We start from the raw sequence: 21,923 nt of genomic DNA on the forward strand, positions 1-21,923 counted from the left end.
AGATCACATGACATGGTTGCCATAACAATGACTATTACACCTTTAATTTAACACTAGTCTAATTGATTTTTGAAATTCAACTACATTTACACTTTCATCTGTTTGTGTTGTGTGTGTTTGAATATTATTTCAAGATGGTGAGTTCATTCGCAGATGTTACAACTGTTAAGAGGTTAAAATTATTATTATATTCAATTTAAGTATTGATCGGATGTCCGCTGGGCTTAGCCGCTAGCATGCCATTTAGCTAGAAAAATAAATGAGACATTCGCATGTTTGGAGCTTTAAACCGTGTTTAACCGTGTTCCTGAAATGTTTTCCACACAGCCACCCAAGACTAACACCAAAGGAAAGGGCAAGAACCAGAAAAAGGACAATGGGCCTAATGAGGACATGCCCAAAGCTCAGGTTGGCGTTAGCGGCTAACGGAGCTAAAAGTTATCGTGCACTGACTTACAACATGTAAAACGTAAAAGCAGTAAAGTGGTTAATTGTATCAGTCTAAGTTGTATAATTGGATGCAAATGTGTGTATTTATTTGCAATCCAGTTAACAGATTGTGTTTGGTGTTAGCTTAGCATCAAGCAGACACTAACTCAGTGCCAGAGTTTATTCACTATCTTTCCAGGGAGACAAGACTGAGGACGGTGTTGTGGACGCACCTGGAAAGTCACCAGCGGTGGTGGCCAAGCATTCAGCACCAGAGAAGACAAAGGATGAGGTCTGAGCTGATAGATAAAATACCAGGATCAGCCACAACATTATGGATAAAATCGATATCATTATACTTTAATCACTTGAACTGGCCCGATGGTTAATTGTAGCAGCCTGAGTAGACATTCTGACAGTGCGCTGATTCTACCAATTACCACTAGATAGTAATTTATCAATTCAGCATCTTTGGATGTAAAGGCAACTATTTTATTAGTATAATACTAATAATGAAAAAAACAAAAAAAACAAAAACGTAGTCCTCACAATAATTTTATCTCATGTAAGAGTCAATGCTTTTCTTTTCTTTGGTGCAAATCCACAATAAACACAGGGGTTGATAATGTACAGGGAATTAAAACATTTACTTAAAAAAAACTGGATTACCTGGACAATTTGGCGCCACAAGTGGCACCACGTGAATCACTGACTCAACTATTGAAAGACATGAGAAGACACAAGTCTACAGCAGTCAGTCTGACAGGTCACTGTCAAACACCTCAATTGAATGTGGTGGAAAAAATCCTTCCCCTCTGTGTTGTCCCAATTGACAACCCAAGATTAAACCACAGATTACCTCAGATACTTAATATTGGTTTGCAGTGCAGACCTTTGTTGTGATAACTCATAGCTGTGAAAGCTGCACTCTAGCTTCGGGAAAACTGTTCTTGATACAAATATCTTGTACTTGCAGCTGTGGGATGAATATTTAAGGCTCCAAAAGGAGCTTGAGAGTGTGCAGAGGCAGAAGAAGCACTTTCATATTGAAACAAACAAAGCTCAAAGATTCTGCGAAAACTCCAAGAGAAACCTGGAGGTGGCAAAGGGGAGGATGAGAGAAACGCTCAAGTTGAAACAGGAGGCTAAGAAACAACACCAAGCTGAAATAGAGGTAAGCTTTGTGCGCACTACCTAGGCGTCAAATGCACAACTCAGTGCCACCATGTTTGAATAAGGCAGAGTTAGCCTCCAACTGCAACGTAAAACTCAAAGTGAATCTGACACCCAGTGTTGATCCATATATTGATACTTTGACTTGTTTTACTGAGAAGGAGTACTGTATATGTCAAGTGTCACTTTTATAATTATATACCAGATGTTCTTTTTTTAATTATCTGGAACTTTATTTAAAAAACAAACAAACAAAAAACATGTCAAAACTTTGGGTTTAAAATTTTAAAGCTTAATCGAAATTATTTTATGATTTAGTCAAAATAATGATCAATAACAACAACTTCCATCTAAAAGAATCAACTTACATAGGTGTATAAATTTAACACCACATCATGTTTGACCACTGTTCCCAGGAGCAAGAGCTAAAGCTCAAACAGTTGAAGACTGCGCAACAAAATGAGCTTTCTGAACTAAAGATGGCTGCCAGCGCCACAGCCTCTACGATCCACGAAGAGCTTAGGGAGCCAGAGGTGGAGCTTCAGATGAAAAAGCACTGTCTACAGCTAGACCAGAAAGAGAAAGGGTCTCGTGCCAGAGTCAACATTAGAATGCTCCAGCAGGTGAGCCCAGAATAAGGTTTACGCTTTTTGATTCTCTAGTTGTTGCTTATTTTATTTTTCGGCATCTGTACTATAAACGTGTCCATTTTTTTTAATAGAAACAGCAGGATGAATTGGCGGGCTTGTATATGAGTTTTGAAAAGCAAGTTAAAGGTAAATACACTTGTGTTGCATGTTTGAATTCATGTCAAATTGAGTGCCGTTGTAAACTCTGCTTGTAAACTGATTGCTCACTTTTTAACGTTTAAATAGAAGTCGACGCACAATATTTGAACAAAAGATATTCAATGGTAAAGGAGAACGAGAAAAGAACAAAAGCTGAAATCACTGAGACTAGGGAGGAGATGGAACGACGCACCACAAATACTGTATTAGACCATGAGACGGCTTGGCTGTTTTTCGACAATGTGAACAAAAATATCTTAGACGCACAGGACTTACCCAAAAAGAAGACCTTAGAGGTAAGACGTGTCACAACTCACCATAGTACTGTCAGACATAGTGGCGCACAAAATGCATCTGGAGGGTACAAACAATAGAAATTAAGATGTCGATATAACTGAATGAGGTACATGTTGCTATTGTTGTCATGCGACAGAATGAACTTGAAGCTCTGAAGATGAGACAGGATAATCTGACAAGGAAGCTGGCAGCAGCAGTAGAGAAGAGAGGACGTCTGACTGGGACTCTACAGGAAATGGAGGAAAAGCTGTCAGAGAACCGGCAGCAGCTAGCTGCCCAGAGAAAAGCCATGGCCAAGAGTTGGAAGGTTTGCTGCTGTTTCAGACAGTGCAAAACATTCAGCTACCTTGTATCAATATCACATATTTTATTTTTTTTCGCTTTTTAGAAAAAGTCAAATCACAACAAATGTGTATTTTTATTGGTATTTGTGCATTGCTACTTAAATTCTAGAGGAACCATAAAAGAGCAAATGCTAAAAGATTATCTGATAACCACTGAAGACATTTACTAGACGATTCTAATTGGACATGTAGCAACTGTCCACTGCTGAAACATTTCATTTTTAATCTTCAAAAACCAGTTATATTCATTTAAATGAAACTGAGAAGTAAAACTAAAAAAAATCCATAAACCTCTGATAACCTGTCCAACAGAAGACCAAAAAGAAATCTGCACGTGTACTCGAGGAGAGACGCGACCTGTATTTGAAGCATCATCAGTTGGAGCTGAGACATGAACAGGTAAACTGCTCTAACTGCTTGTTAATCCTTAATCATTCTCTGAACATGTGATTCACGCTTCATCCAGATTCAGAATAAGTTTGACGAGATGCAGAAGAGGCAGACCGAGGCCATTCTAAACATACAGCAGAGAGGCAGCCTGAAGTCTATGTTTGCTGAGGACAAGATAAGGGCCATGACGGAAACGTTTGAGAAGGAGCAGCTTAAACTCTGGGTGGCGCTCACTGTTGGACAGGGAGACCAGACGGCTTTAAAAAACATTAAGGTGCAATGTGTAGCTGTGTGCTTTATATTTAACCTGTAGTTTGTACAACCACATACAGCAGTGATGCTGCGATCCATTTACCTCCTTAGTCTGAGGGTAGTTTGACTGTGTTTGAGAAACCACAACGTTGTTTTCAGCAATAGAAACAAATACAGACACCACATAGATAGACACTGAACAGTACAGTGTATATGTCTGATTAAATGAGACACAAATTGAGGTTTGTTTGTGGTTGCTGAGGTTGTGGAGGCTCTGGTTGAAATTCCCTACAGGGAACTCGGGATATCCGACTTCCCATTTCAAACAATCACACCATCGCTGTGTGATTTCGTGGCCTCATCAATGGCCCCAGTGCCTTTCCTCCTGTACCAAACATCCCATTAAATCTGGGAATGCCAGTTGCATTATGTCCTAAGCAGCTCTGGAGATGTTTTCTAATAAGTTTGTCAAGGAAAAAAAAAGTTGTTTTTTGTGTTGAGTATAAAGAACGTTGCACCATTGCAGTTTACAAGGTATTTTTCTATCTGTAGGAACTATTTCAATCCAAAGATGCCATCATTAAGGATTTGGAGAATAACTTGTTAGGAGATTTAAAGGTAGGTCATCAATTACCTGCAACATTTATATAAGTTACTGCATTTGTTCATCTCACCAGATGAAATTCTGCCATGTTTTATTAAAATACACATGACTGGTAGGACTTCAAACACTTGATTAAGGAAGCGGAGGATATGGGAATCTCCACAGAGAAGTGGCTCCCAATCTGTAACATGGACAAGGCTCCTGTTGGTCCCATGGTTAGTGATCACGTATCCCGCGTCTGATTGCTTGTGTACATTTGTTAAATTGATCTGAATGTACTTATAATTATTTTCATTGTTGTTTGTTTATTTGGTGCTGTCATGTTTTAATGACATAAACCTGTGATTTGCAGAACATTGCTGATCTAACGCAAAAAATGATGTCGCTGTCTATCTCTGAAGACAAGCCTGACCAAACTCTGGGACCAAGCCATGATGCCGCCAGTCCAGACAGGGAGCAATTACAGCATCCAGGTTCACAGTCATCTGTTATTCCTCAATATTGTCCAACCCAAATCAAGTAATCTCTTTCATGTGGCTGCTGTTGCATAAATCTACAATTAACCTAGATTATTTTAACATTTTAATGCTTCACTGGGTGAATATATTGTCCAGTATTTAATTGCTGCAGCGAGCTATCACAAGATCAAGTTCTCCAGGTTGTTTTTTTTTGGGCCTTGCTGCCGAATGTCACCCTTTTCAATAGTATAACTGAACAGAATATTAGTTGACCAAAGTCTTCAGACAGAAAGTGCAGAAAAGGTCAACCTCCATTCCCTCATGTCCCTCATCAGAGCGCACACAGTAACAAGTATGAAGGAACCCTCTTCCCTCTGTTATACAGAAGTGTCAGCTGTTATACATGCATTCATTAGTAGGAGTCTGAATTTATTTTGGAGGTTTGCGGGTTCTTCAGTCTGGGATGAAGCTGCTTGGAAATTTATTTATTATTTTTATTTGTTTTCCAGGAGCTTCTTCTTGTCCTCAGACGTCCAATGGAGAACCATCCTCTGTGCTGCACCCTTAAAACATCCGACACTTTGCATCACTTTCACCGAGTGGAATAGGAAAGGTGGAATCTTCAAAAAAGCTTTCTCAGTTTAGTTGTGTGTAAATAAACATGTATTCTCACTTTCAGTCTTCATTAGTTTGTTTATTTGTTATTAGTATGTGTATTATTTGTATTTATATATGTGTGGGCAGATTTGGCTGTTTTTACTGATTTACTGAAGTTGTTTATCTGTTTACAGGAGAGAGACAGATGGATTTTATACCAACGTTTTCTTTCTTAAAATGTTTCCCTGGAAACATTCCCTGGATTATCTTTCAGCTGGCGCCAACTGACACAATGAGTAGCTTCTCATTAAACAACCATATGGAAAGACACATCCTGTAGTTGTTAGTCATTAGTCTGTTTGAGAAGGGTCAAATCATTGGCATGCATCAAGCAGAGAAAACATCTAAGGAAATCGAAGCAGAAACGACTAAAATGACGAAAAGAATTGTTCAACAAAACCAAAGTGCTATGATCTGGGGTTGCTGCAGTTGCACAGGTCGAGGTTCACCCAATTTATGTCCAAATAATGAGGTCAGCTGACTACATGAATATAATGAATGACCAGGTTATTTCATTAATGGATTTTTTCTTCCCTGATGATATGGACATATTCAAAATGATAATGTCAGGATTCATGGGGTTCAGATTGTCAAAGAGTGGTTCAGGGAGCACGAGATATCATTTTTACACATGGATTGACCACCACAGAGTCCAGATCTTTACCCCATCATCAATACAAGATGTTGGTGAAAAATGAATGCAAAACCAGATGGAAATAAATATTGCAGAAGCCTATTGAAACAATGTAATATTAGTCTGTGGCCTTCCTTTTTTGTGGCGACTTTTTTTGGCCAAGCAGTGGCAATTTGATTTTTTTTTATTATTATTATTTATTTTTCTGGAGGCAACTGATAAACCTGAGCTGTACATAAGGCAATCATCAGAGGGCGACAAAACAATACTTAACCGCGTCGTGTAAATTTCCAATAAAAGATTGACAGGTTCATTAAACCAATGCCTCGTCGCAGAATGTGCTGATTAGCCAATGGGGCTAATCGGAAGGCAGGTACCATAAGTCAACGTTGGAGTTAGTTGTAGGAATAGTCTGTCACGATTCGCCTCCTGTTGCATAAAGGTGGCCCAGAGTATTACAGGTGAGTTATCCAGCTGTACATTTAAAGGGCTAATGGTCTATTCTTAGTTGTATAAAAACTGAAAAATATATATTTTGTCTGGGAGTTTGTTTTTGAAGTGTCATTTCTAAATGGTTGTCGAAATCACGTGTTTAATTAAATTAAACACGTGCTTCAGTTAGCTAGCTAGCCGCCCGTAGTTTTGGCTAACCGTAGCACTATATGCTAACACCAGAGCCTGTAGAGAAATATTTTGACTAATAAAAATGAGCTCTGTTCATTTTGAGGGTCAGATAGCCGAGCTTGGTAATGGACGCTTCAACTATGGGAATGAGATTATTATGTTTGGGAAACCTGTGGAGTAACGTTAAGGTGCTGTATGTCAAGCTAATCAAAATTAGCATTAAAAAAACACTCTAAAGCAAGTGACACTAAACTACATTTCCTTTTAATGTTGGTAATTTATTTGCTTATTTATTATGAAACACAGTTAAGTTCGGACTATATTAGGTTAGCTAACATGGCAACGTAGCTTAATGCATTTTGGCGCCTTATATTAATGTATACACTAGAGAAGTTTAATTAATATCTACGATCATTTTAGCAGAGCCACAGCTGGAAATGCAGTCTCCTCAGACTCGTGTGTGTGTGTGTGTATACGAGCATAGACTGATGCTGACTGACACTAGGCAGAATACAGAAGCTAATATTTAGGGAATATCAAGATGCATATTGCCATTCAGACAAAACATACCATGGTAAACTGCCTTTACCTCCGATGCTTCATTTTATTATTAGTAGGCAACCAATAACATTATTTGGCTTTTTCCCTGCAGTTAATCTACTGTTGTGTCACCTGACAATATCAATATGGACCCAAGAAAGTCTCCTAATATCAGCGATATGATGGGCGTTCTTTGGCTGGGACGAGGAAGAGGACTACAGTCTGAGGAGTTGGGTGTAGGACGTAGCAGAGGGCTGTTGATCCCTACAGAAGAGCCTACTGTTGAACAAATTAGAGTTGGACAAACCAGCCCTGGTGCTGATTTACAAGGACAAGGAGCAGCCCTGCCCACTTCTGAACCAGGGATGGGACGAGCTACAGGGCTACAGCCTAGTGATTTAAAACTCGGCCGAGCCAGGGGGTTGTTCTTCCCAGCAGCTCAAACAAAGGTAGGTGTGGCGAGAGGTGGAATCCTACCTCAGCTGGAGCCAGAGCACCGACATACACCTTCGACTGAGGAATTGACATCAGATCTACCTTGGGATGCTCCTACTAAGGCAACAGAAGAGGTCAGAACCTGACAGCAAACACTATATGCATACCATTTGCATGTTTTAGTTCTCTAAATTTATTTTTTGTGTCATCACAGATTGTCACGCCAACCATTGGTCAAGGTTCATCATTGATCTCAATGTTTAGAGGAATGGGCATCGAGCCATCAATGGCTACAACTGGAAGAGGAGTGTCACCACTGGGTCTGTATTTAAGACTTATCCTGAGATATGAAGGTACCTCCAGTGCAAAACCTCCACATCCACAGCTGATATTTCTATGAAAACCAGGTTTTTCAGGCCAAAGGAATCCTCACAGGGGAGACATTTGCCCTTGATTAGTTACACAGAACACACTTTAGCTGTTAAACTCCCTTTCAAGCCACCAAATAAGATGCACGTGCAGTGTACCATCAAACAGTGCACGTGCATATTTGGCAGAGTTTAATGTGCCATCACGGACGGTGAGATGACCAACACCAGCAGCATTCATGCATACCCGAACCATGATACTGCTGCCACCATTTCATGACAGTGGTTACTGTACATGCTGGAGATAATGCTTCTACAGAGTGTATCCAACTGCTGAAGGACTGCATCTGCATTTCCTGGCAATCTGGTGGCAGCTGTACTCTTCCTGGCTGACAGTCTGCATCTTCAGGCGTGTTTCCTTTGTTGTGTTCCTTGTTTTAGCCATTTTTGTCTCTTTGTTTAGCGTTTTGTCTGTGACTGTACTGAAAGTAATTGCACTTGAAGACCTAAGAGTGATTCTTAATGCAATATTTCATACATGCATAGAGTGTCCAAAAACTTGTTTTCACCACTGTATATACTTTGTATTGTTCTATTTTTTGTTATTTGTTCCTTAAAAATGTCTTGTCTGAATCTGAATGAACTCCAAGTCTAGAGGCCTTTTGCAAATTTGTTGACCCATTGTAATCAACTGCCAAAGCAGGTTTACTTAGTGTGTGGGAAGAAGAGCCGCGTCAGCTGATTTGCTTCTTTTTATTTTCTCTCTCTCTTTTTCTTCCAGGGAGAGGAGCAGTTGGAGATATACGAGACGTGAAACTGCAGGGTGTCCCAGGAGGTGTCCTCCACAGCCCAGAGAGGGTCGTCCAGTCTGGAGACATGCTTGGCAGAGGCAGCAGGTCTCACTCTTAACTGTGTAAATTCATAAAGACAAAAAAAGAAGGAAAAACATAACACAACACAAAGAACAGTTCAGTAATAATCTGATATAATAATAAGCTGAACTGAATCAGTACCTTTCACTTCTAACTTGGGACCTAGAGGCGAAGCGGTTACAGAAAACGAACAACCGAACTTTAGTTTGGGGATGTGATGAGAGTATATGACATGGCATCCACGTCTCTCTGTTATCCATCTCATATGACAGGACAGATCTGATGTGGCTGTTTTCTTACAGACTCATGCAGGTCTGAGGTTTGCCAGACAATGACAAGGTTAAGTAACGGCATCCACTTAACACTATAAAACACAACCAAAGAAAGGAAATCTTATGTTTTTCTTTTGGCCTAAAGGAACTCGAGACAAAACATGTTTGTTCAAAATAGATGCTGTATATTTGAAATAGGAACATAAAACAACAATAGTAAAAATTTGATAAAATTGTAACTGTGACGTTTGACCTTTTACAGTTTCCATGGCCGGGGATTGTCCCCTCAGGGGATGGTGGGGCTTGGAAGAACCGCGATGCCGCAGCTTGGAGTTGGAAGAGGACGCAGTTTGCTTGCTTCTCTCCCTCCAGGTCAGGTCCAGTCTGTTTCTCAGTCGCCTGGGCCACAAATGGCCCTAAGCCCTCAGGCTTCACAAACAGGTAATGAAACTCAAACGTTATTGACAGTTAGAAAAACACAACATAAAGACTCCCTCAGTTGGATTTAGGGAAGAATGCAGCTTCATGATTGTTGGGGGGAAAATAATTTTACAATTGGAGAGTGTGTTTTCTGCTCGTCTAAGACAGTACATTATAATTAACATAAAGGCATCTTTGTGAAATTCAAAATAAAATTAAATAAGTTTAATGAAATGTAAATACTGTGAAGGAACTGCCGCCCCTGTACCAACTATTCAAGAGGCCCTTGAGCTTTCTACTTCACCAGCAAAGAAGGAACTGGTAATGGAGGCAGTCCAGTGAGTATGCTTTTCTCTTTTGCATTTAGCTCCTAGGGTCAGAACATACTGCACTGCCGCTAGACATTCATCACCCATTACTTTTGTGGTGTTTAAGCAGCACTGGCACTTATTCACACTGTTTGGTTTTAGCATGACTGCAGTCGATGAGAGAGAGAGAATATATTGGTCATCTACTGATTCCTCTTCCATGTGCTGCTGTTGTTATTGCTAAACAAATCATAACGTTACAATCTCTATATATTGTGTGCACATGATGAAACATTTAATTGTTTTTTAACTAGGTAGAGGGCTAAGAGTGTACAATACGTGTTGGTTATTTGCAGGTGTTTAACTATGTCCTTTGTAGTATGATGAACCTCGTTCCTTCTAGACATCAGCTCACTATTGTCTTAACCTCCACAAAAATATATAGTTCTCTATGGAAGATAATAACTGATGAAATGATCTTGTGTGCATTAATATTCTCCTCTCGGTCAGTGTGCCTCTTAATAAGGTGGGAACAAAAGGGTCTCCCATAACTATTGGGACAAACCACATCCCAATTAGATGCAAGAATGAAGCAGTGTATCAGTACCATGTCACCTTCACGTAAGTATCAGCAATCCTTCACTGTTTCCTCTGTTCAGCATCCACTTGATAGGAAATAGTGGGATGTTTCACCCATATTTATATGTGATGTAAGTAGCGCTGCAACTGAAGACTGTTCTTTAAAATTGATTATTATCTATTTTTTTCACTCCGTACGGTTGGTACTTAATAATAATGAAAAAATAATGTTTTCTTGTGAGATATATTATCATGAAATCAATGAATAAAGGAACCTTTTTAAACGTTTTTCCAATGATACTATTAAATAAAAATGTTAAAATTTATGTAGTGTACATCTTGAACTAATTAGACTAAATGACTGTTTATAAAATCCCAGTTGTTGGACCAATATTGTCAGTCTGTAACTGGGCCAAAGTCCTTTATTCTCTGAATTAGAACGTCCCATTTTCATCATCAGACCAAATGTTGAGTCAATGGCAATGCGTTTTGGCATGATGAAAGACCACCGCCCAACCACAGGGGATGTAGTGGCATTCGATGGCTCCATACTGTACCTGCCTGTTAAGCTGAATGACGTAAGTATCACTGTTGCCGATTGACTGAATGTGGTAATTGTACAAAGACTGCACAGTCATTTATTTTTACCTAAAGATATCTATCTTTTCAAGGACTGGCTAGACTTTGGCACACAAGAACATTCTTACAATTCATTGTAAATAAAAAACTCTTTGGATGACGTAAGCTGTTATGACACAGAAAACAGAAAATGTCTTTGTTGGTTCTCACTGCGGGATATATACTGATTGGTTTGGGAGAGAGGGGACGCCTGCAGGAAGCACGACATGACTCACATCAACTTTCACTCTGATGCTGTAAATTCTTCAGACTATTATCCTCTCCCTGGACATTTCACAGACTTTGTACCAGGAGCTCGAAGAGTAAAATCCAATCTCAATGATTCAGATACTGCATGACTGTGTGCATGTGTGTAAATGACTCGCTAAAGAGACATTTGGCAATCTTAAGTGTTTTTTCTGTATGACAATAATTTGATGACGTCCAGGTGGTGGTTCTCAAGAGTTTGAGACGGACCGATAATGAGGAAATACAAATCAAAATCCAGATGACGAAGATATTGCCTCCCAGCTCTGATCTTTGCATCCCATTCTACAACGTAGTCCTCAGGAGGTATCTTTCCTACACAGGCTGACATTAACCACTTTGATGTCAGAAAATTCAGAAATCATTCATTTATAGAAAAGTTTCTATTTAACATGTCAGGTTGAGAAATTAAAACAAGTTAACTCAAAAATAAGGTTTTTGGCCAGTTTTCAATTGTTTTCCTAAGTTTAAGAATATTCTTACAGGACTTTATGTTAATTAGAACATTGAACACAAATGCCTCAGTTCATTCATTCAAGTACTTTAATGAAATGTTTTCCTGTGTGACCCATTGTTCATTCTTTTCAAGGGTAATGAAAATCATTGGACTGAAGATGGTTGGCCGTAACCATTATGATCCAGAGAGCGCAGTCATTCTTGGAAAGCAAGGGTCGGTAGCGATTTGTAATTTGACACCAGACACCAGTTAATGTCATGACGGCTCTAGTCCAGTTATTATCCTGTTTGTCTGTTGTTTGTAGGCTTCAAGTGTGGCCGGGCTTTTCCACCTGTATAAAGCGCACAGATGGAGGTCTGTACCTGTCTGTGGACGTTTCCCACAAAGTTTTACGGAATGACTCTGTGCTGGACGTCATGTGAGTTTACACGGTAAAACAAATGGCAGCTACAAGCAGCTACAAGGTCACTGAAGGATGTACATTTGTGAGTCAATGTGGGTTCTTCTGTTTCTTCTGCTTCCCCTCTGTATGGTTGGGTGACTTGTTAGGGGAAGTTGAGGGACAATAACTTAAATCAGACACAGGGCTATCGTGTTTAAGAGGAAGAGGGAAATGCTGACTTGTTTCTTGCTATTGGCCAGGAACCGCTTGTACCAGCAGAGCAGGGAGAACTTCCAAGACGAATGCACCAAAGAACTCGTCGGTAGCATCATCATCACCCGCTACAACAACCGGACGTACCGCATTGATTCCATTGACTGGAACAAGTCGCCAAAAGACACCTTTGCTATGATGGATGGTTCAACAACCACCTTTGCAGAGTACTACAGGTAAGACTGCAATGAAAGGCTCAGGTACATCTGATTTTGATTCTTTGTAATTGAATTGGTTTTGACATTTCAACAGCAAGAACTATGGGATTACAATCAAAGAGCTGAGCCAGCCTTTACTCATGCATCGGCCGAAGGAGAGGTCCAAGCCAGGAGGGAAGGTTAAGTCCTCCATTAATTCATGTATTTAGACATTGATGTCATTGAAATATAAATACACAAGCTGCATCACCACCTCTTGAATCAGAATACCACCTTCTATTTACTTTGATTCCAGATTTTAAGAATGGACTTTGAATGTATAAAAACGCAAACAATAAGAATAAATGCTCTGAGACAAAGAGAAAGTAAAAAATTTACCTGTGTAGGTGATTCATTTTATTTATTGCAGCAACTCATTACTGGAGAGATCCTTTTAGTGCCAGAGCTTTCCTTCATGACGGGAATCCCTGAGAAGATGAGGAAGGACTTCAGGGCTATGAAGGTACGTTTGATGAGACAGCACAGAGCTCTTCCTCCCACGTCCTCTCAACTTTAAAGCATTGAAACCTACTTTAAGTATAGAGATACTTGATACAATGTTTCATGTCACGATTGTTGTGACCAAAATTATCACAGTATTGTTGAAATGTGCTCAAAATGTTCAGAAAGTACTTATACATGCAGTGAAATCATTTCACCAAATTTTATATAGAAAAAACAAACAAACAACAAAACGAGCACAATGAACTTGAGGATGTAGTAGAAATAGCATCACTGGATTTGCCAGATGCATGCCCACTCTGTAAATAATGGAAAAGAACATTTATTATTATCTGACTGAGACACACGTTAACGTTACTCCTGTGAAAACAAAACATGTTTCAATGTTTCCCCTAGGATTCTGTGTCAGTAACGTGTATTTTTACAAGAGTATTGTTACTGACACGTAAAACTCCAGTTTTCTCTGACGAACTATAGGAAAGTGAGACAGACAAAATATGACATTCTCCACTATTTCTAAGTCTCCACATCATGCATTCAGCTACAAGTTAATGTCCCCTCGTTGTATAGTTTTGGGTGGTGTTCACGGAGAGTGTTACAGTGGGGGAAATAAGTATTTGATCCCCTGCTGAATTTGTAAGTTTGCCCACTTCCATAGAAATGATCAGACTCTGGTTTTTATGGTTGTTTACTGGTTATGGGTATAGACAGAATATCAGTCGAAAATGCATAAAAAACACAATCTAAAAGTTATAAATTGTTATGTATTTTATTAAGGGAAATAAGTATTTGATCCCCAAGCACAACACAAGTCAGTACTTTGTAGAGAAACCTTTGTTGGCAAGCACAGCGATGAGACGTTTCTTGTAGTTGGTCACCAGGTTTGCACACAGCGCAGGAGGGATTTTGGCCCATTCATCTTTACAGACAGTCTCTAAATCCTTCAAGTTTCTTAGCTGCCTCTTGGAAACTCGGAGCTTCAGCTCCCTCCACAGGTTTTCGATCGGGTTAAGGTCTGGAGACTGACTAGGCCACTCCATGACCTTAATATGCTTCTTCTTGAGCCACTCCTTTGTTGTCCTGGCAGTATGTTTTGGGTCATTGTCATGTTGGAAAACCCACCCACGAGGCATCTTCAGTGTTCTTGCTGAGGAAAGAAGGTTTTTGTCCAAGATGTTACAGTACATGGCTGCATTCATTGGCCCCATAATGCAGTGAAGTTGCCCTGTACCCTTTGCTGAAAAACAGCCCCAAAACATGATGTTTCCACCTCCATGCTTAACCGTGGGTATGGTGTTCTTTGGGTCATACTCACGTTTTTTCATCCTCCAAACACGGCGGGTCGAGTTAATGCCAAATAGCTCAACTTTGGTTTCGTCAGACCACAGCACTTTCTCCCAAGCCTTCTCTGAGTCATTTAGATGTTCACTGGCAAACTTAAGGCGGGCCTGTACATGTGCCTTCTTGAGCAGGGGGACCTTGCGGGCACTGCAAGAGTTCAATCCATAACGGCGCAGTGTGTTGCCAACTGTTTTCTTGGTGACGGAGGTCCCAACTGCTTCCAGATCATTAACAAGCTCCTGCCGTGTTGTTTTAGGCTGCTCCCTCACCTTTCTCATCATCATCCTCACTCCATGAGGCGAGATTTTGCGGGGAGCTCCAGACCGAGGACAGTTGATGGTCCTTTTATGGGTCTTCCACTTGCGAATAATGGCACCAATAGTTGTCACCTTCTCACCAAGCCTTTTGCTGATGGTTTTGTAACCTATACCAGCCTTGTGCAGGTCTACAATCTTGTCCCTGACATCTTTTGACAGCTCTTTGGTCTTGCCCATGGTGCTGTAGAAGTTGGAATGTAAGAAACTGATTCTTAGAGCAGGTGTGCTTTATATACATGACGAGTTAAGATCAGGAGTATTGGTAATTAGTTGACTGAGCACAGCTGTGTGCCACATGCGCACCAGCCAATCTGTAGGAGCCTGGATTCTAAGTGAATTGTTGGGGATCAAATACTTATTTCCCTTAATAAAATGCATAACAATTTATAACTTTTAGATTGTGTGTTTTTTATGCATTTTCGATTGATATTCTGTCTATACCCATAACCAGTAAACAACCATAAAAACCAGAGTCTGATCATTTCTATGGAAGTGGGCAAACTTACAAATTCAGCAGGGGATCAAATACTTATTTCCCCCACTGTATCTGCGCTGTGCAGCTGCCTTCAGAGCAAACTGCGCATACACGCTGGTGTCTGAGGGAGTGAGTGCTGCTGCCTCTCCAGAAATGAGCCGTATCACCATGAATTATTCTATGTAGTAATCAAACACGGTTTTGATGATAATAAAATTTTGAAACGGTAATCCTAACCACCATTACCGCGGTTTATCATGAAACTGGTAAACGTTACATCCTTGTTTAAGTAACTATAGTGGCTGGACAGTCTTAAAAAACAGAAGACAACATATTATGTTATAAAAAATATTGTTTTGTGGAGAACTGGTTGACCTGAGAACACGCATGTAAATGTAAACAGTATAATAAAACAGCATAATAGTTGAACACGAGTGGCTCTGAACTCTGAATGCATTCTTTTTTTTTGCTTGTTTTTATGAAACAAGGATAATAATAAATGCGTTTGTGAGAATGCTGACTGCCAACTCATGAGAATGTCTTTTTATATATTGTAGGATTTGACCATGCACATCAATGTGAGCAGTGAGCAGCACACCCACTCAATAAATCAGCTTCTGAAGAACATCAGCGGTAACCCTGAGAGTCTGAAGGAGCTCAGCCGATGGGGACTAGAGTTTGGCTCAGACGTTGCTGTGGTAAGAACATGAGACACTTCAGAGAAACGCTTCCTAGTTTTTTTTTGTGGACTGTTTAACCCTGTTAGTGTCATAATGAATAAATCAGTGTGCAAGGTTTCTCTGCGCAACTATTTTTGTTGGATAATGGAGAGAAATAAATGCAGGGAATAAATACAGGCTTGAACAGCAAACGCTTGAAATCTGGCTTCGAGGAACAGGATATTAAACTGTATCTGTAGGATATTTAAAGACTAACTGGCTGAGGGGATCACTGAAGTGAAGTGGAACAGCTGGAAGGCAGAATTCAGTGTTGATGTGTTTGTCTTTGTTTTTTCTCTATTGTTGGCATCTTGTTTTTGCAGATGAAAGGTCGAACTCTGCCCCTAGAGACCATCTGTCTGCAGTCTTCAACTTTTGTCACTAGCACTGATATGTCCTGGTCCAGAGAGATCGTGAGGGATTCTTCGATCAGCTCTGTGAGTGTTTTGAATGTGTTGAAAGTAATGATTAGGAACAATTAGGAAACATGGAAAAACTTTAACCGTCAAGTTGCATAAGTTACCCACATCGTCCGGCCTGCTACAGCTTTGTCATTTGTGATCTAAATAAAACCCCAAACTGCATCATCACTGACTCACCATCCCATCTTTCACTCAGATCCCCTTGAGCATTTGGGCTATCTTCTACCCTCGACGCTGTGCGGAGCAAGCTGACGAGATGATTTCCACTTTTAACAAGGTGGCCGGTCCTATTGGGGTAAGACTGGAACGACCCATTCGCGTGGAGCTGAAGGATGATCGGACTGAGACTTACATTAAGAGCATCCACTCTCAGCTTATCAGTGAGGTATGACATGAAATGAACATTTTGACAAGTCTTATAACGCATACCCCCCTTAAAAGCTGTTTCTGCCCTCTTCCTTTAAAGAGGACATGAAACACTAGACATGGTTTGGATAATTTAATCAAGGTCTCTAATGCTAATAAGGTATTTAGGTTTCGCTGGGTGACATCTTTGCTGGTGTGTGACTGGACGTGACGTCAGTGGAGTGATTGGCTCAACTTGCCGTCGCACTGAGCAGCTACATATACATTAAAAATGACAGGGAACGAAGAGCAGATTACAAAACCAATTAAAGGAGGCATGTACTGTATTGCTCCTGGATGTTCACATGACGTTTATGAAGTTAAAGACTGGCTGAAATCTGTCCATTTCCATCATTTACCACTGATACGACCGCCCGTTCTCCGACGTTGGCTACCTGCACTCAGAAGGAAGAATCTTGAACTGGAATTAGCATTTTGCACCGTTGGATCTTCAGTAGGTTCTGAATAGAGCTTCAAAATGCAAAAAGAAGACATCGGAGCAAGAGACCAAACGTTTTGAGCAGGCATATTATTGAAAACAATGTAACTGAAATAGACGGTCCATTCATCAGCTGATCAAACGTTTAACAATGGGTTAGGGTTAAAGAATGGAGCTACTCATTATGGAGTCCTTTTTGACACATTTCTGTTTGAGGGGGGTTTGGGTTTTTTGAGCTATGGTCTTAAAATTTGGATCATCTGGCCAGACACCATGAAGTGTTGCCGATCCTCTTCTCGCTGCCGTCTCCGTCTGGAGTCGCTGAACCTCCTCCATCCTCTGCAAAAATGGGTCTCTCAACCCTCCTTCTTGTCAATGGGTCAAACACGTAGGCCGCTGGGTTAGTTGAGAGACAAATCTCCCTTTCTGCTCTGTCTTCTGACATATTTTCTCCTAAACTGTGTCTTCTTCAATGGCGACCAAACCAACTAACATATCCGACGACGTAGAGAGTGACATAAAATAAAGATGGCTGAGAGGGCCAGTACTGATTTTGTTTTACATCAGCCTTGACTGATATTTGGAGCCGATGCTGCTTTTCCTCCCTCCATATACGTGATAAAAATGACACAATGATAACAAATGTTACAAAACTAAATTTTTATTTAAAATGTTTCCATTTTAATTTAAATGCAAATGTCTATTGAAGAGAGAATATTTAACATTCTTATGCATACAAAATAAACAGGTAAAAAGAGGTAGAGCACTAGCATTTTCCAGCTTCCATCTGCATGATCTCTGCTAGTGGGGGAGGGGCCGTGTATGGGCTGCATGGACACAGTGTCTCTAGTAGCACAGGGCAGCATGCGGATGCATTTTTTTTTTTTTGCATAAAAAGGAAATGGATCGCTGCATGATGTTTAGTTTTTTTACCATGTAGAAATGCTGGTATGGATGAGGTAAACCTACTGATCTACTAATGATGTTGATCCCGTTTACGTTTGCATGACACATCTCTGTGCAGCCCAACATGCAGCTGGTAGTTTGCATCATGGTCGGCAACAGAGACGATCTCTACTCTGCCATTAAGAAGCTGTGCTGTGTTAAAAGACCCGTCCCTTCTCAGGTTTGTAACGTTGTTCTTATGTTTGTGCTGCTGTTTCAGAATTAGAGGAAAACCATCTTTAATTGATTGTGATTTCTTCTACTTGTCATTAGGCTGTCAATGTCAGAACTATTTCCCAACCACAGAAGTTGAAAAGTGTCGCCCAGAAGATACTCCTGCAGATGAACTGCAAATTAGGAGGAGAGCTGTGGACTGTTAACATTCCTCTGGTGAGAACTGTCTGTTAGAAAAGCAGAAAGAGGACAACTTATCTACTGGGACTGAACAGTTTGGGGGACAAGACCATAATTGTGACTTATCTGAATAGTAATTATTATAGTACAGAAGGGACAAACATTTAAAAGGTATCTTCATTATGTGAAAAGAACTTCAAAACATATAAAAACACATGTTTAAAGACGTCTGTCACAGTGCTACTGGAACAACAACACCAATGTTTTTACTGGTGAAAATAGTAAGTGGATGTAACATAGGGTTAAAATGAGTTTAAGATAAACCTGTGCGTTCTTTGAACAGAAACACCTGATGGTAGTTGGAGTTGATGTCCACCATGACACCAGCAAGGCACTTCAGTCAGTCATGGGCTTTGTTGCAAGTGTGAACAGGTACAAATTTCAGTTTTGTTCGTTACTTGTTTTTTTATTTTCTCAGAAGTTGTTTTAATATTCATTTCCTTGCACCAAGTCTTCATACACTGTTGATGCCTCTCCAGATAATCTTTACAATAAACTTCCTCAATCTTCATATGAGTATAAATATAAATATGTTTGGAATAAGAGAATAATTGTGTATTTCCTGGAAATTGTGCTTTAATTGTGATATGTTAATATAAATGCATTGTGTATTTACTCCAGTTCGCTGACCCGCTGGTACTCCAGAGTGATTTTCCAGACACCGTCTGAGGAGCTGATCAGTGGTTTCAGAGTTTGCTTACTGGCAGCCCTGCAGAAGTACTATGAGGTAAATATCTACCAGAACGTATTACAAAAATATCATCTGATTCAATTCCCCCTTTCTTAAACACAACTAACCCACGTAACAATCACAGATGACTGGGACTAAGTAGGTTTATTGTCTTAGTTAAGATAGTGATGCTGTAAGCATGTCACTGCAGGTGTAAATGCAGAGTGTAGAGCACACTGTAATCTGAAGGACATAACACTTGTGCATGTTCTTCTGTGCAGGTGAACCACAACTTGCCAGAGAAGATTGTGGTTTATCGGGATGGTGTGTCAGACAGTCAGCTGATGATGGTGGAGCAGTACGAGATCCCACAGTTGATCAAATGCTTTGAGACTCTCCCCAGCTACGAGCCCAAGCTGGTCTTCATTGTGGTTCAGAAGCGCATCAGCACCACTCTCTACTCCTGGGCTTCAAACAGCTTTGGCACTCCTCCACCTGGAACTGTCCTGGATCACACCCTCACTCAGAAAGACTGGTCAGTTTTGGACACAAACTCTTGTGTCACAGAACTAATCCTCACGACTGAAGCTTTTATAGTTGTTCTGATTGGCCACACGGGTTGAAGGGGGGAGGAGACGCAATGTTGTATAGTGACATTGATCACATAAAATGTGTCAACAGTATTTTTCTCTTTGTTTTAACTATGAAGAGTAAAAAGAGTTCCTACCTGTAAAGCATATTCATACAAAATGCATTGATGATTAATGTCTCTCTTGTTGGTCATTTTATTCTCTTTGTTTCCCATATCCAGGGTGGACTTCTATCTGATGGCACATCACATTCGCCAGGGCTGTGGACTTCCTACACACTACATCACTCTGTACAACACAGCAAACCTCACACCGGACCATTTGCAAAGGTATCCACAGAGCTGTTTGGTCCACTTTAAACAGACCAGAGTTTGTTTCCTCCGTTAGTCCGCTTCATTTGAGCAGGTGTGAAAGCTCAACCGAACTCTGGTGCGGTTTGTGGGCAGTGTGAATGCTCACCAGAGTAAACACAGGACCAAATGCAGGAAGTAACGTAATACACAGGTGCTGAAAACCAAAACAGACATGACAAGAGGACATTTTTTTCCTCCAGTGCCGTTTCTTTTTCATTTGTTTAACGTTAATTGCAGGAGAGAAATGCTCTGTCTCGCTGCCTGATGTGGTCATAGTGTGCGGTTTGATGAGCCACGTGCATTAGATAAATAACGAAAAGAAACACAATCCCCAAAGTGGCTAAGTTCACCTGCTCCATGTTTGCCGCTTGTATTTAGTGCCACTGAATTAGACTGACTGTTTATTTTTCCGGCATCTTATATCTTATTTTTATTCTTTATATTTTTTTTTCTTATATTACTTTATTCTATTTGTATTTGGCTCTGTCACCTTGAAACTGTAACATCATGGGAGCAACTGCAAAACAACAATGTCCTTGACAGATTCAAGTATTCTCATGATAATTTCTTCTACGCCATCGGTGCAATTCAAATGGTTTAGACTTTAGACTCAAATGTAACATTGTTGATTTGGTCCCCTGCCAGGTTGACATTCAAGATGTGCCATCTATACTGGAACTGGCCGGGCACCATTCGTGTTCCAGCACCGTGCAAATATGCCCACAAACTGGCTTACCTCTCTGGCCAGTACCTGCACTCAGAGCCGGCCGTCCAGCTGTCCGACAAGCTCTTCTTCCTTTGAGCGGTACCAGTGACTACGACGAGTAAATGGCATTGGTGAATGAATGAATGAATCACCGCAGCTTACCAATATGTGAGACACCAGTTGGAAGTGGCTCATGGCGCTCTTTGACTGTTAGCTTCTCTATCTTCAATGTCTTCCATACTAATGAAAATTAGCAAGTTTATGATAGTTGTTATTTTTCTTCCACCTTTATTTCATTCAGTCTGGTGTAGCTGTTGCTTTGATTGTAGTCTGAGTTCTACATTATATATGGTTGAATTAAGTTCACGATTTTATTTATTTTTACTTCTACTATTATGGGCTTTGCAGAGCCAGGAAGAGTATTTCCTCTTTGACTGACAAGATTGTTCAAACTAGTTGTCCTGTCCTTGCTGTTGGTGAAGAGTGACTTTAAAGTTTAGAACTGCTGATGGTCAAGCCAGGGAGAAGCTTCCATCAGCAGTTCTCAAGTATGTTTTCATTTTTATGTGGTCAAAACAGGTTACATGCTCATTTCACTTTCATTGTAAATTATTTTGATGTCATTTTTTTATACCCAAAAAGATGCCATGGTTCTAGCTTCACATATGTGCCACCATATAATAAATGTTAATAATAAATAAATAAATGTTACCAGTGTAATCACTTAAAGGGCATGACTAGCCTGACTGCACTGGCTCATAAAGGTCTGGGTAGGTCCATGGTCCATCTTTGCAGTAAACCATTTATTTAGCCATTTTCACACTTGGCTGTGGTGCTGAACATTTGTTGACATTACCAAAAGTGTGAGAATGCAAAAGTCTGAATCTGCCCAGTGATGTTAGGTCATTTTCCATTTTAAAGATCCATTAGGTAATTAATGAGGAATTGACTCAGACACAGCCGTGTCCCAAAGCTGCTTCTCTAACCACTACTCCACATTCTGGCTAATGTCTTGAGATGTTGCCTC

At 40.3% G+C, this 21,923-nt stretch overlaps 2 protein-coding genes across 4 annotated transcripts; both read left to right on the forward strand.

Annotated features, from left to right (window-relative positions):
* The first annotated feature begins 14 nt into the window (after positions 1 to 14).
* LOC125012462 (dynein regulatory complex subunit 4-like) lies at positions 15 to 5,413 on the forward strand. 3 transcript variants are annotated; one of them, XM_047592432.1, is made up of 14 exons: positions 15 to 137; positions 328 to 408; positions 629 to 721; positions 1,406 to 1,603; positions 2,019 to 2,225; positions 2,324 to 2,378; positions 2,478 to 2,686; positions 2,824 to 2,994; positions 3,344 to 3,430; positions 3,498 to 3,695; positions 4,226 to 4,291; positions 4,394 to 4,492; positions 4,630 to 4,750; positions 5,245 to 5,413. In XM_047592432.1, exons 1-14 carry the CDS (start codon positions 135 to 137, stop codon positions 5,301 to 5,303), a joined length of 1,647 nt encoding a protein of 548 aa, XP_047448388.1. In that variant the 5' UTR covers positions 15 to 134; the 3' UTR covers positions 5,304 to 5,413. The 3 variants fall into 3 exon arrangements, with proteins under 3 accessions (XP_047448388.1, XP_047448389.1, XP_047448390.1); XM_047592433.1 differs by having other exon boundaries at positions 4,415 to 4,492; XM_047592434.1 differs by lacking the exon at positions 3,498 to 3,695.
* A 941-nt stretch (positions 5,414 to 6,354) lies between these two features.
* On the forward strand, positions 6,355 to 21,655 carry piwil2 (piwi-like RNA-mediated gene silencing 2). The gene is made up of 24 exons (XM_047590953.1): positions 6,355 to 6,487; positions 7,303 to 7,759; positions 7,840 to 7,945; positions 8,775 to 8,889; positions 9,400 to 9,578; positions 9,808 to 9,895; positions 10,376 to 10,486; positions 10,905 to 11,022; positions 11,511 to 11,635; positions 11,919 to 11,999; positions 12,091 to 12,204; positions 12,429 to 12,617; positions 12,694 to 12,778; positions 13,009 to 13,101; positions 15,791 to 15,931; positions 16,276 to 16,389; positions 16,571 to 16,759; positions 18,243 to 18,344; positions 18,437 to 18,553; positions 18,861 to 18,949; positions 19,199 to 19,304; positions 19,529 to 19,782; positions 20,059 to 20,166; positions 20,836 to 21,655. Exons 2-24 carry the CDS (start codon positions 7,337 to 7,339, stop codon positions 20,990 to 20,992), a joined length of 3,204 nt encoding a protein of 1,067 aa, XP_047446909.1. The 5' UTR covers positions 6,355 to 6,487; positions 7,303 to 7,336; the 3' UTR covers positions 20,993 to 21,655.
* The last annotated feature ends 268 nt before the right edge of the window (positions 21,656 to 21,923 follow it).

This window comes from Mugil cephalus, chromosome 8 (genome assembly GCF_022458985.1).
Source record: "Mugil cephalus isolate CIBA_MC_2020 chromosome 8, CIBA_Mcephalus_1.1, whole genome shotgun sequence".
NCBI lineage: Eukaryota > Metazoa > Chordata > Actinopteri > Mugiliformes > Mugilidae > Mugil > Mugil cephalus.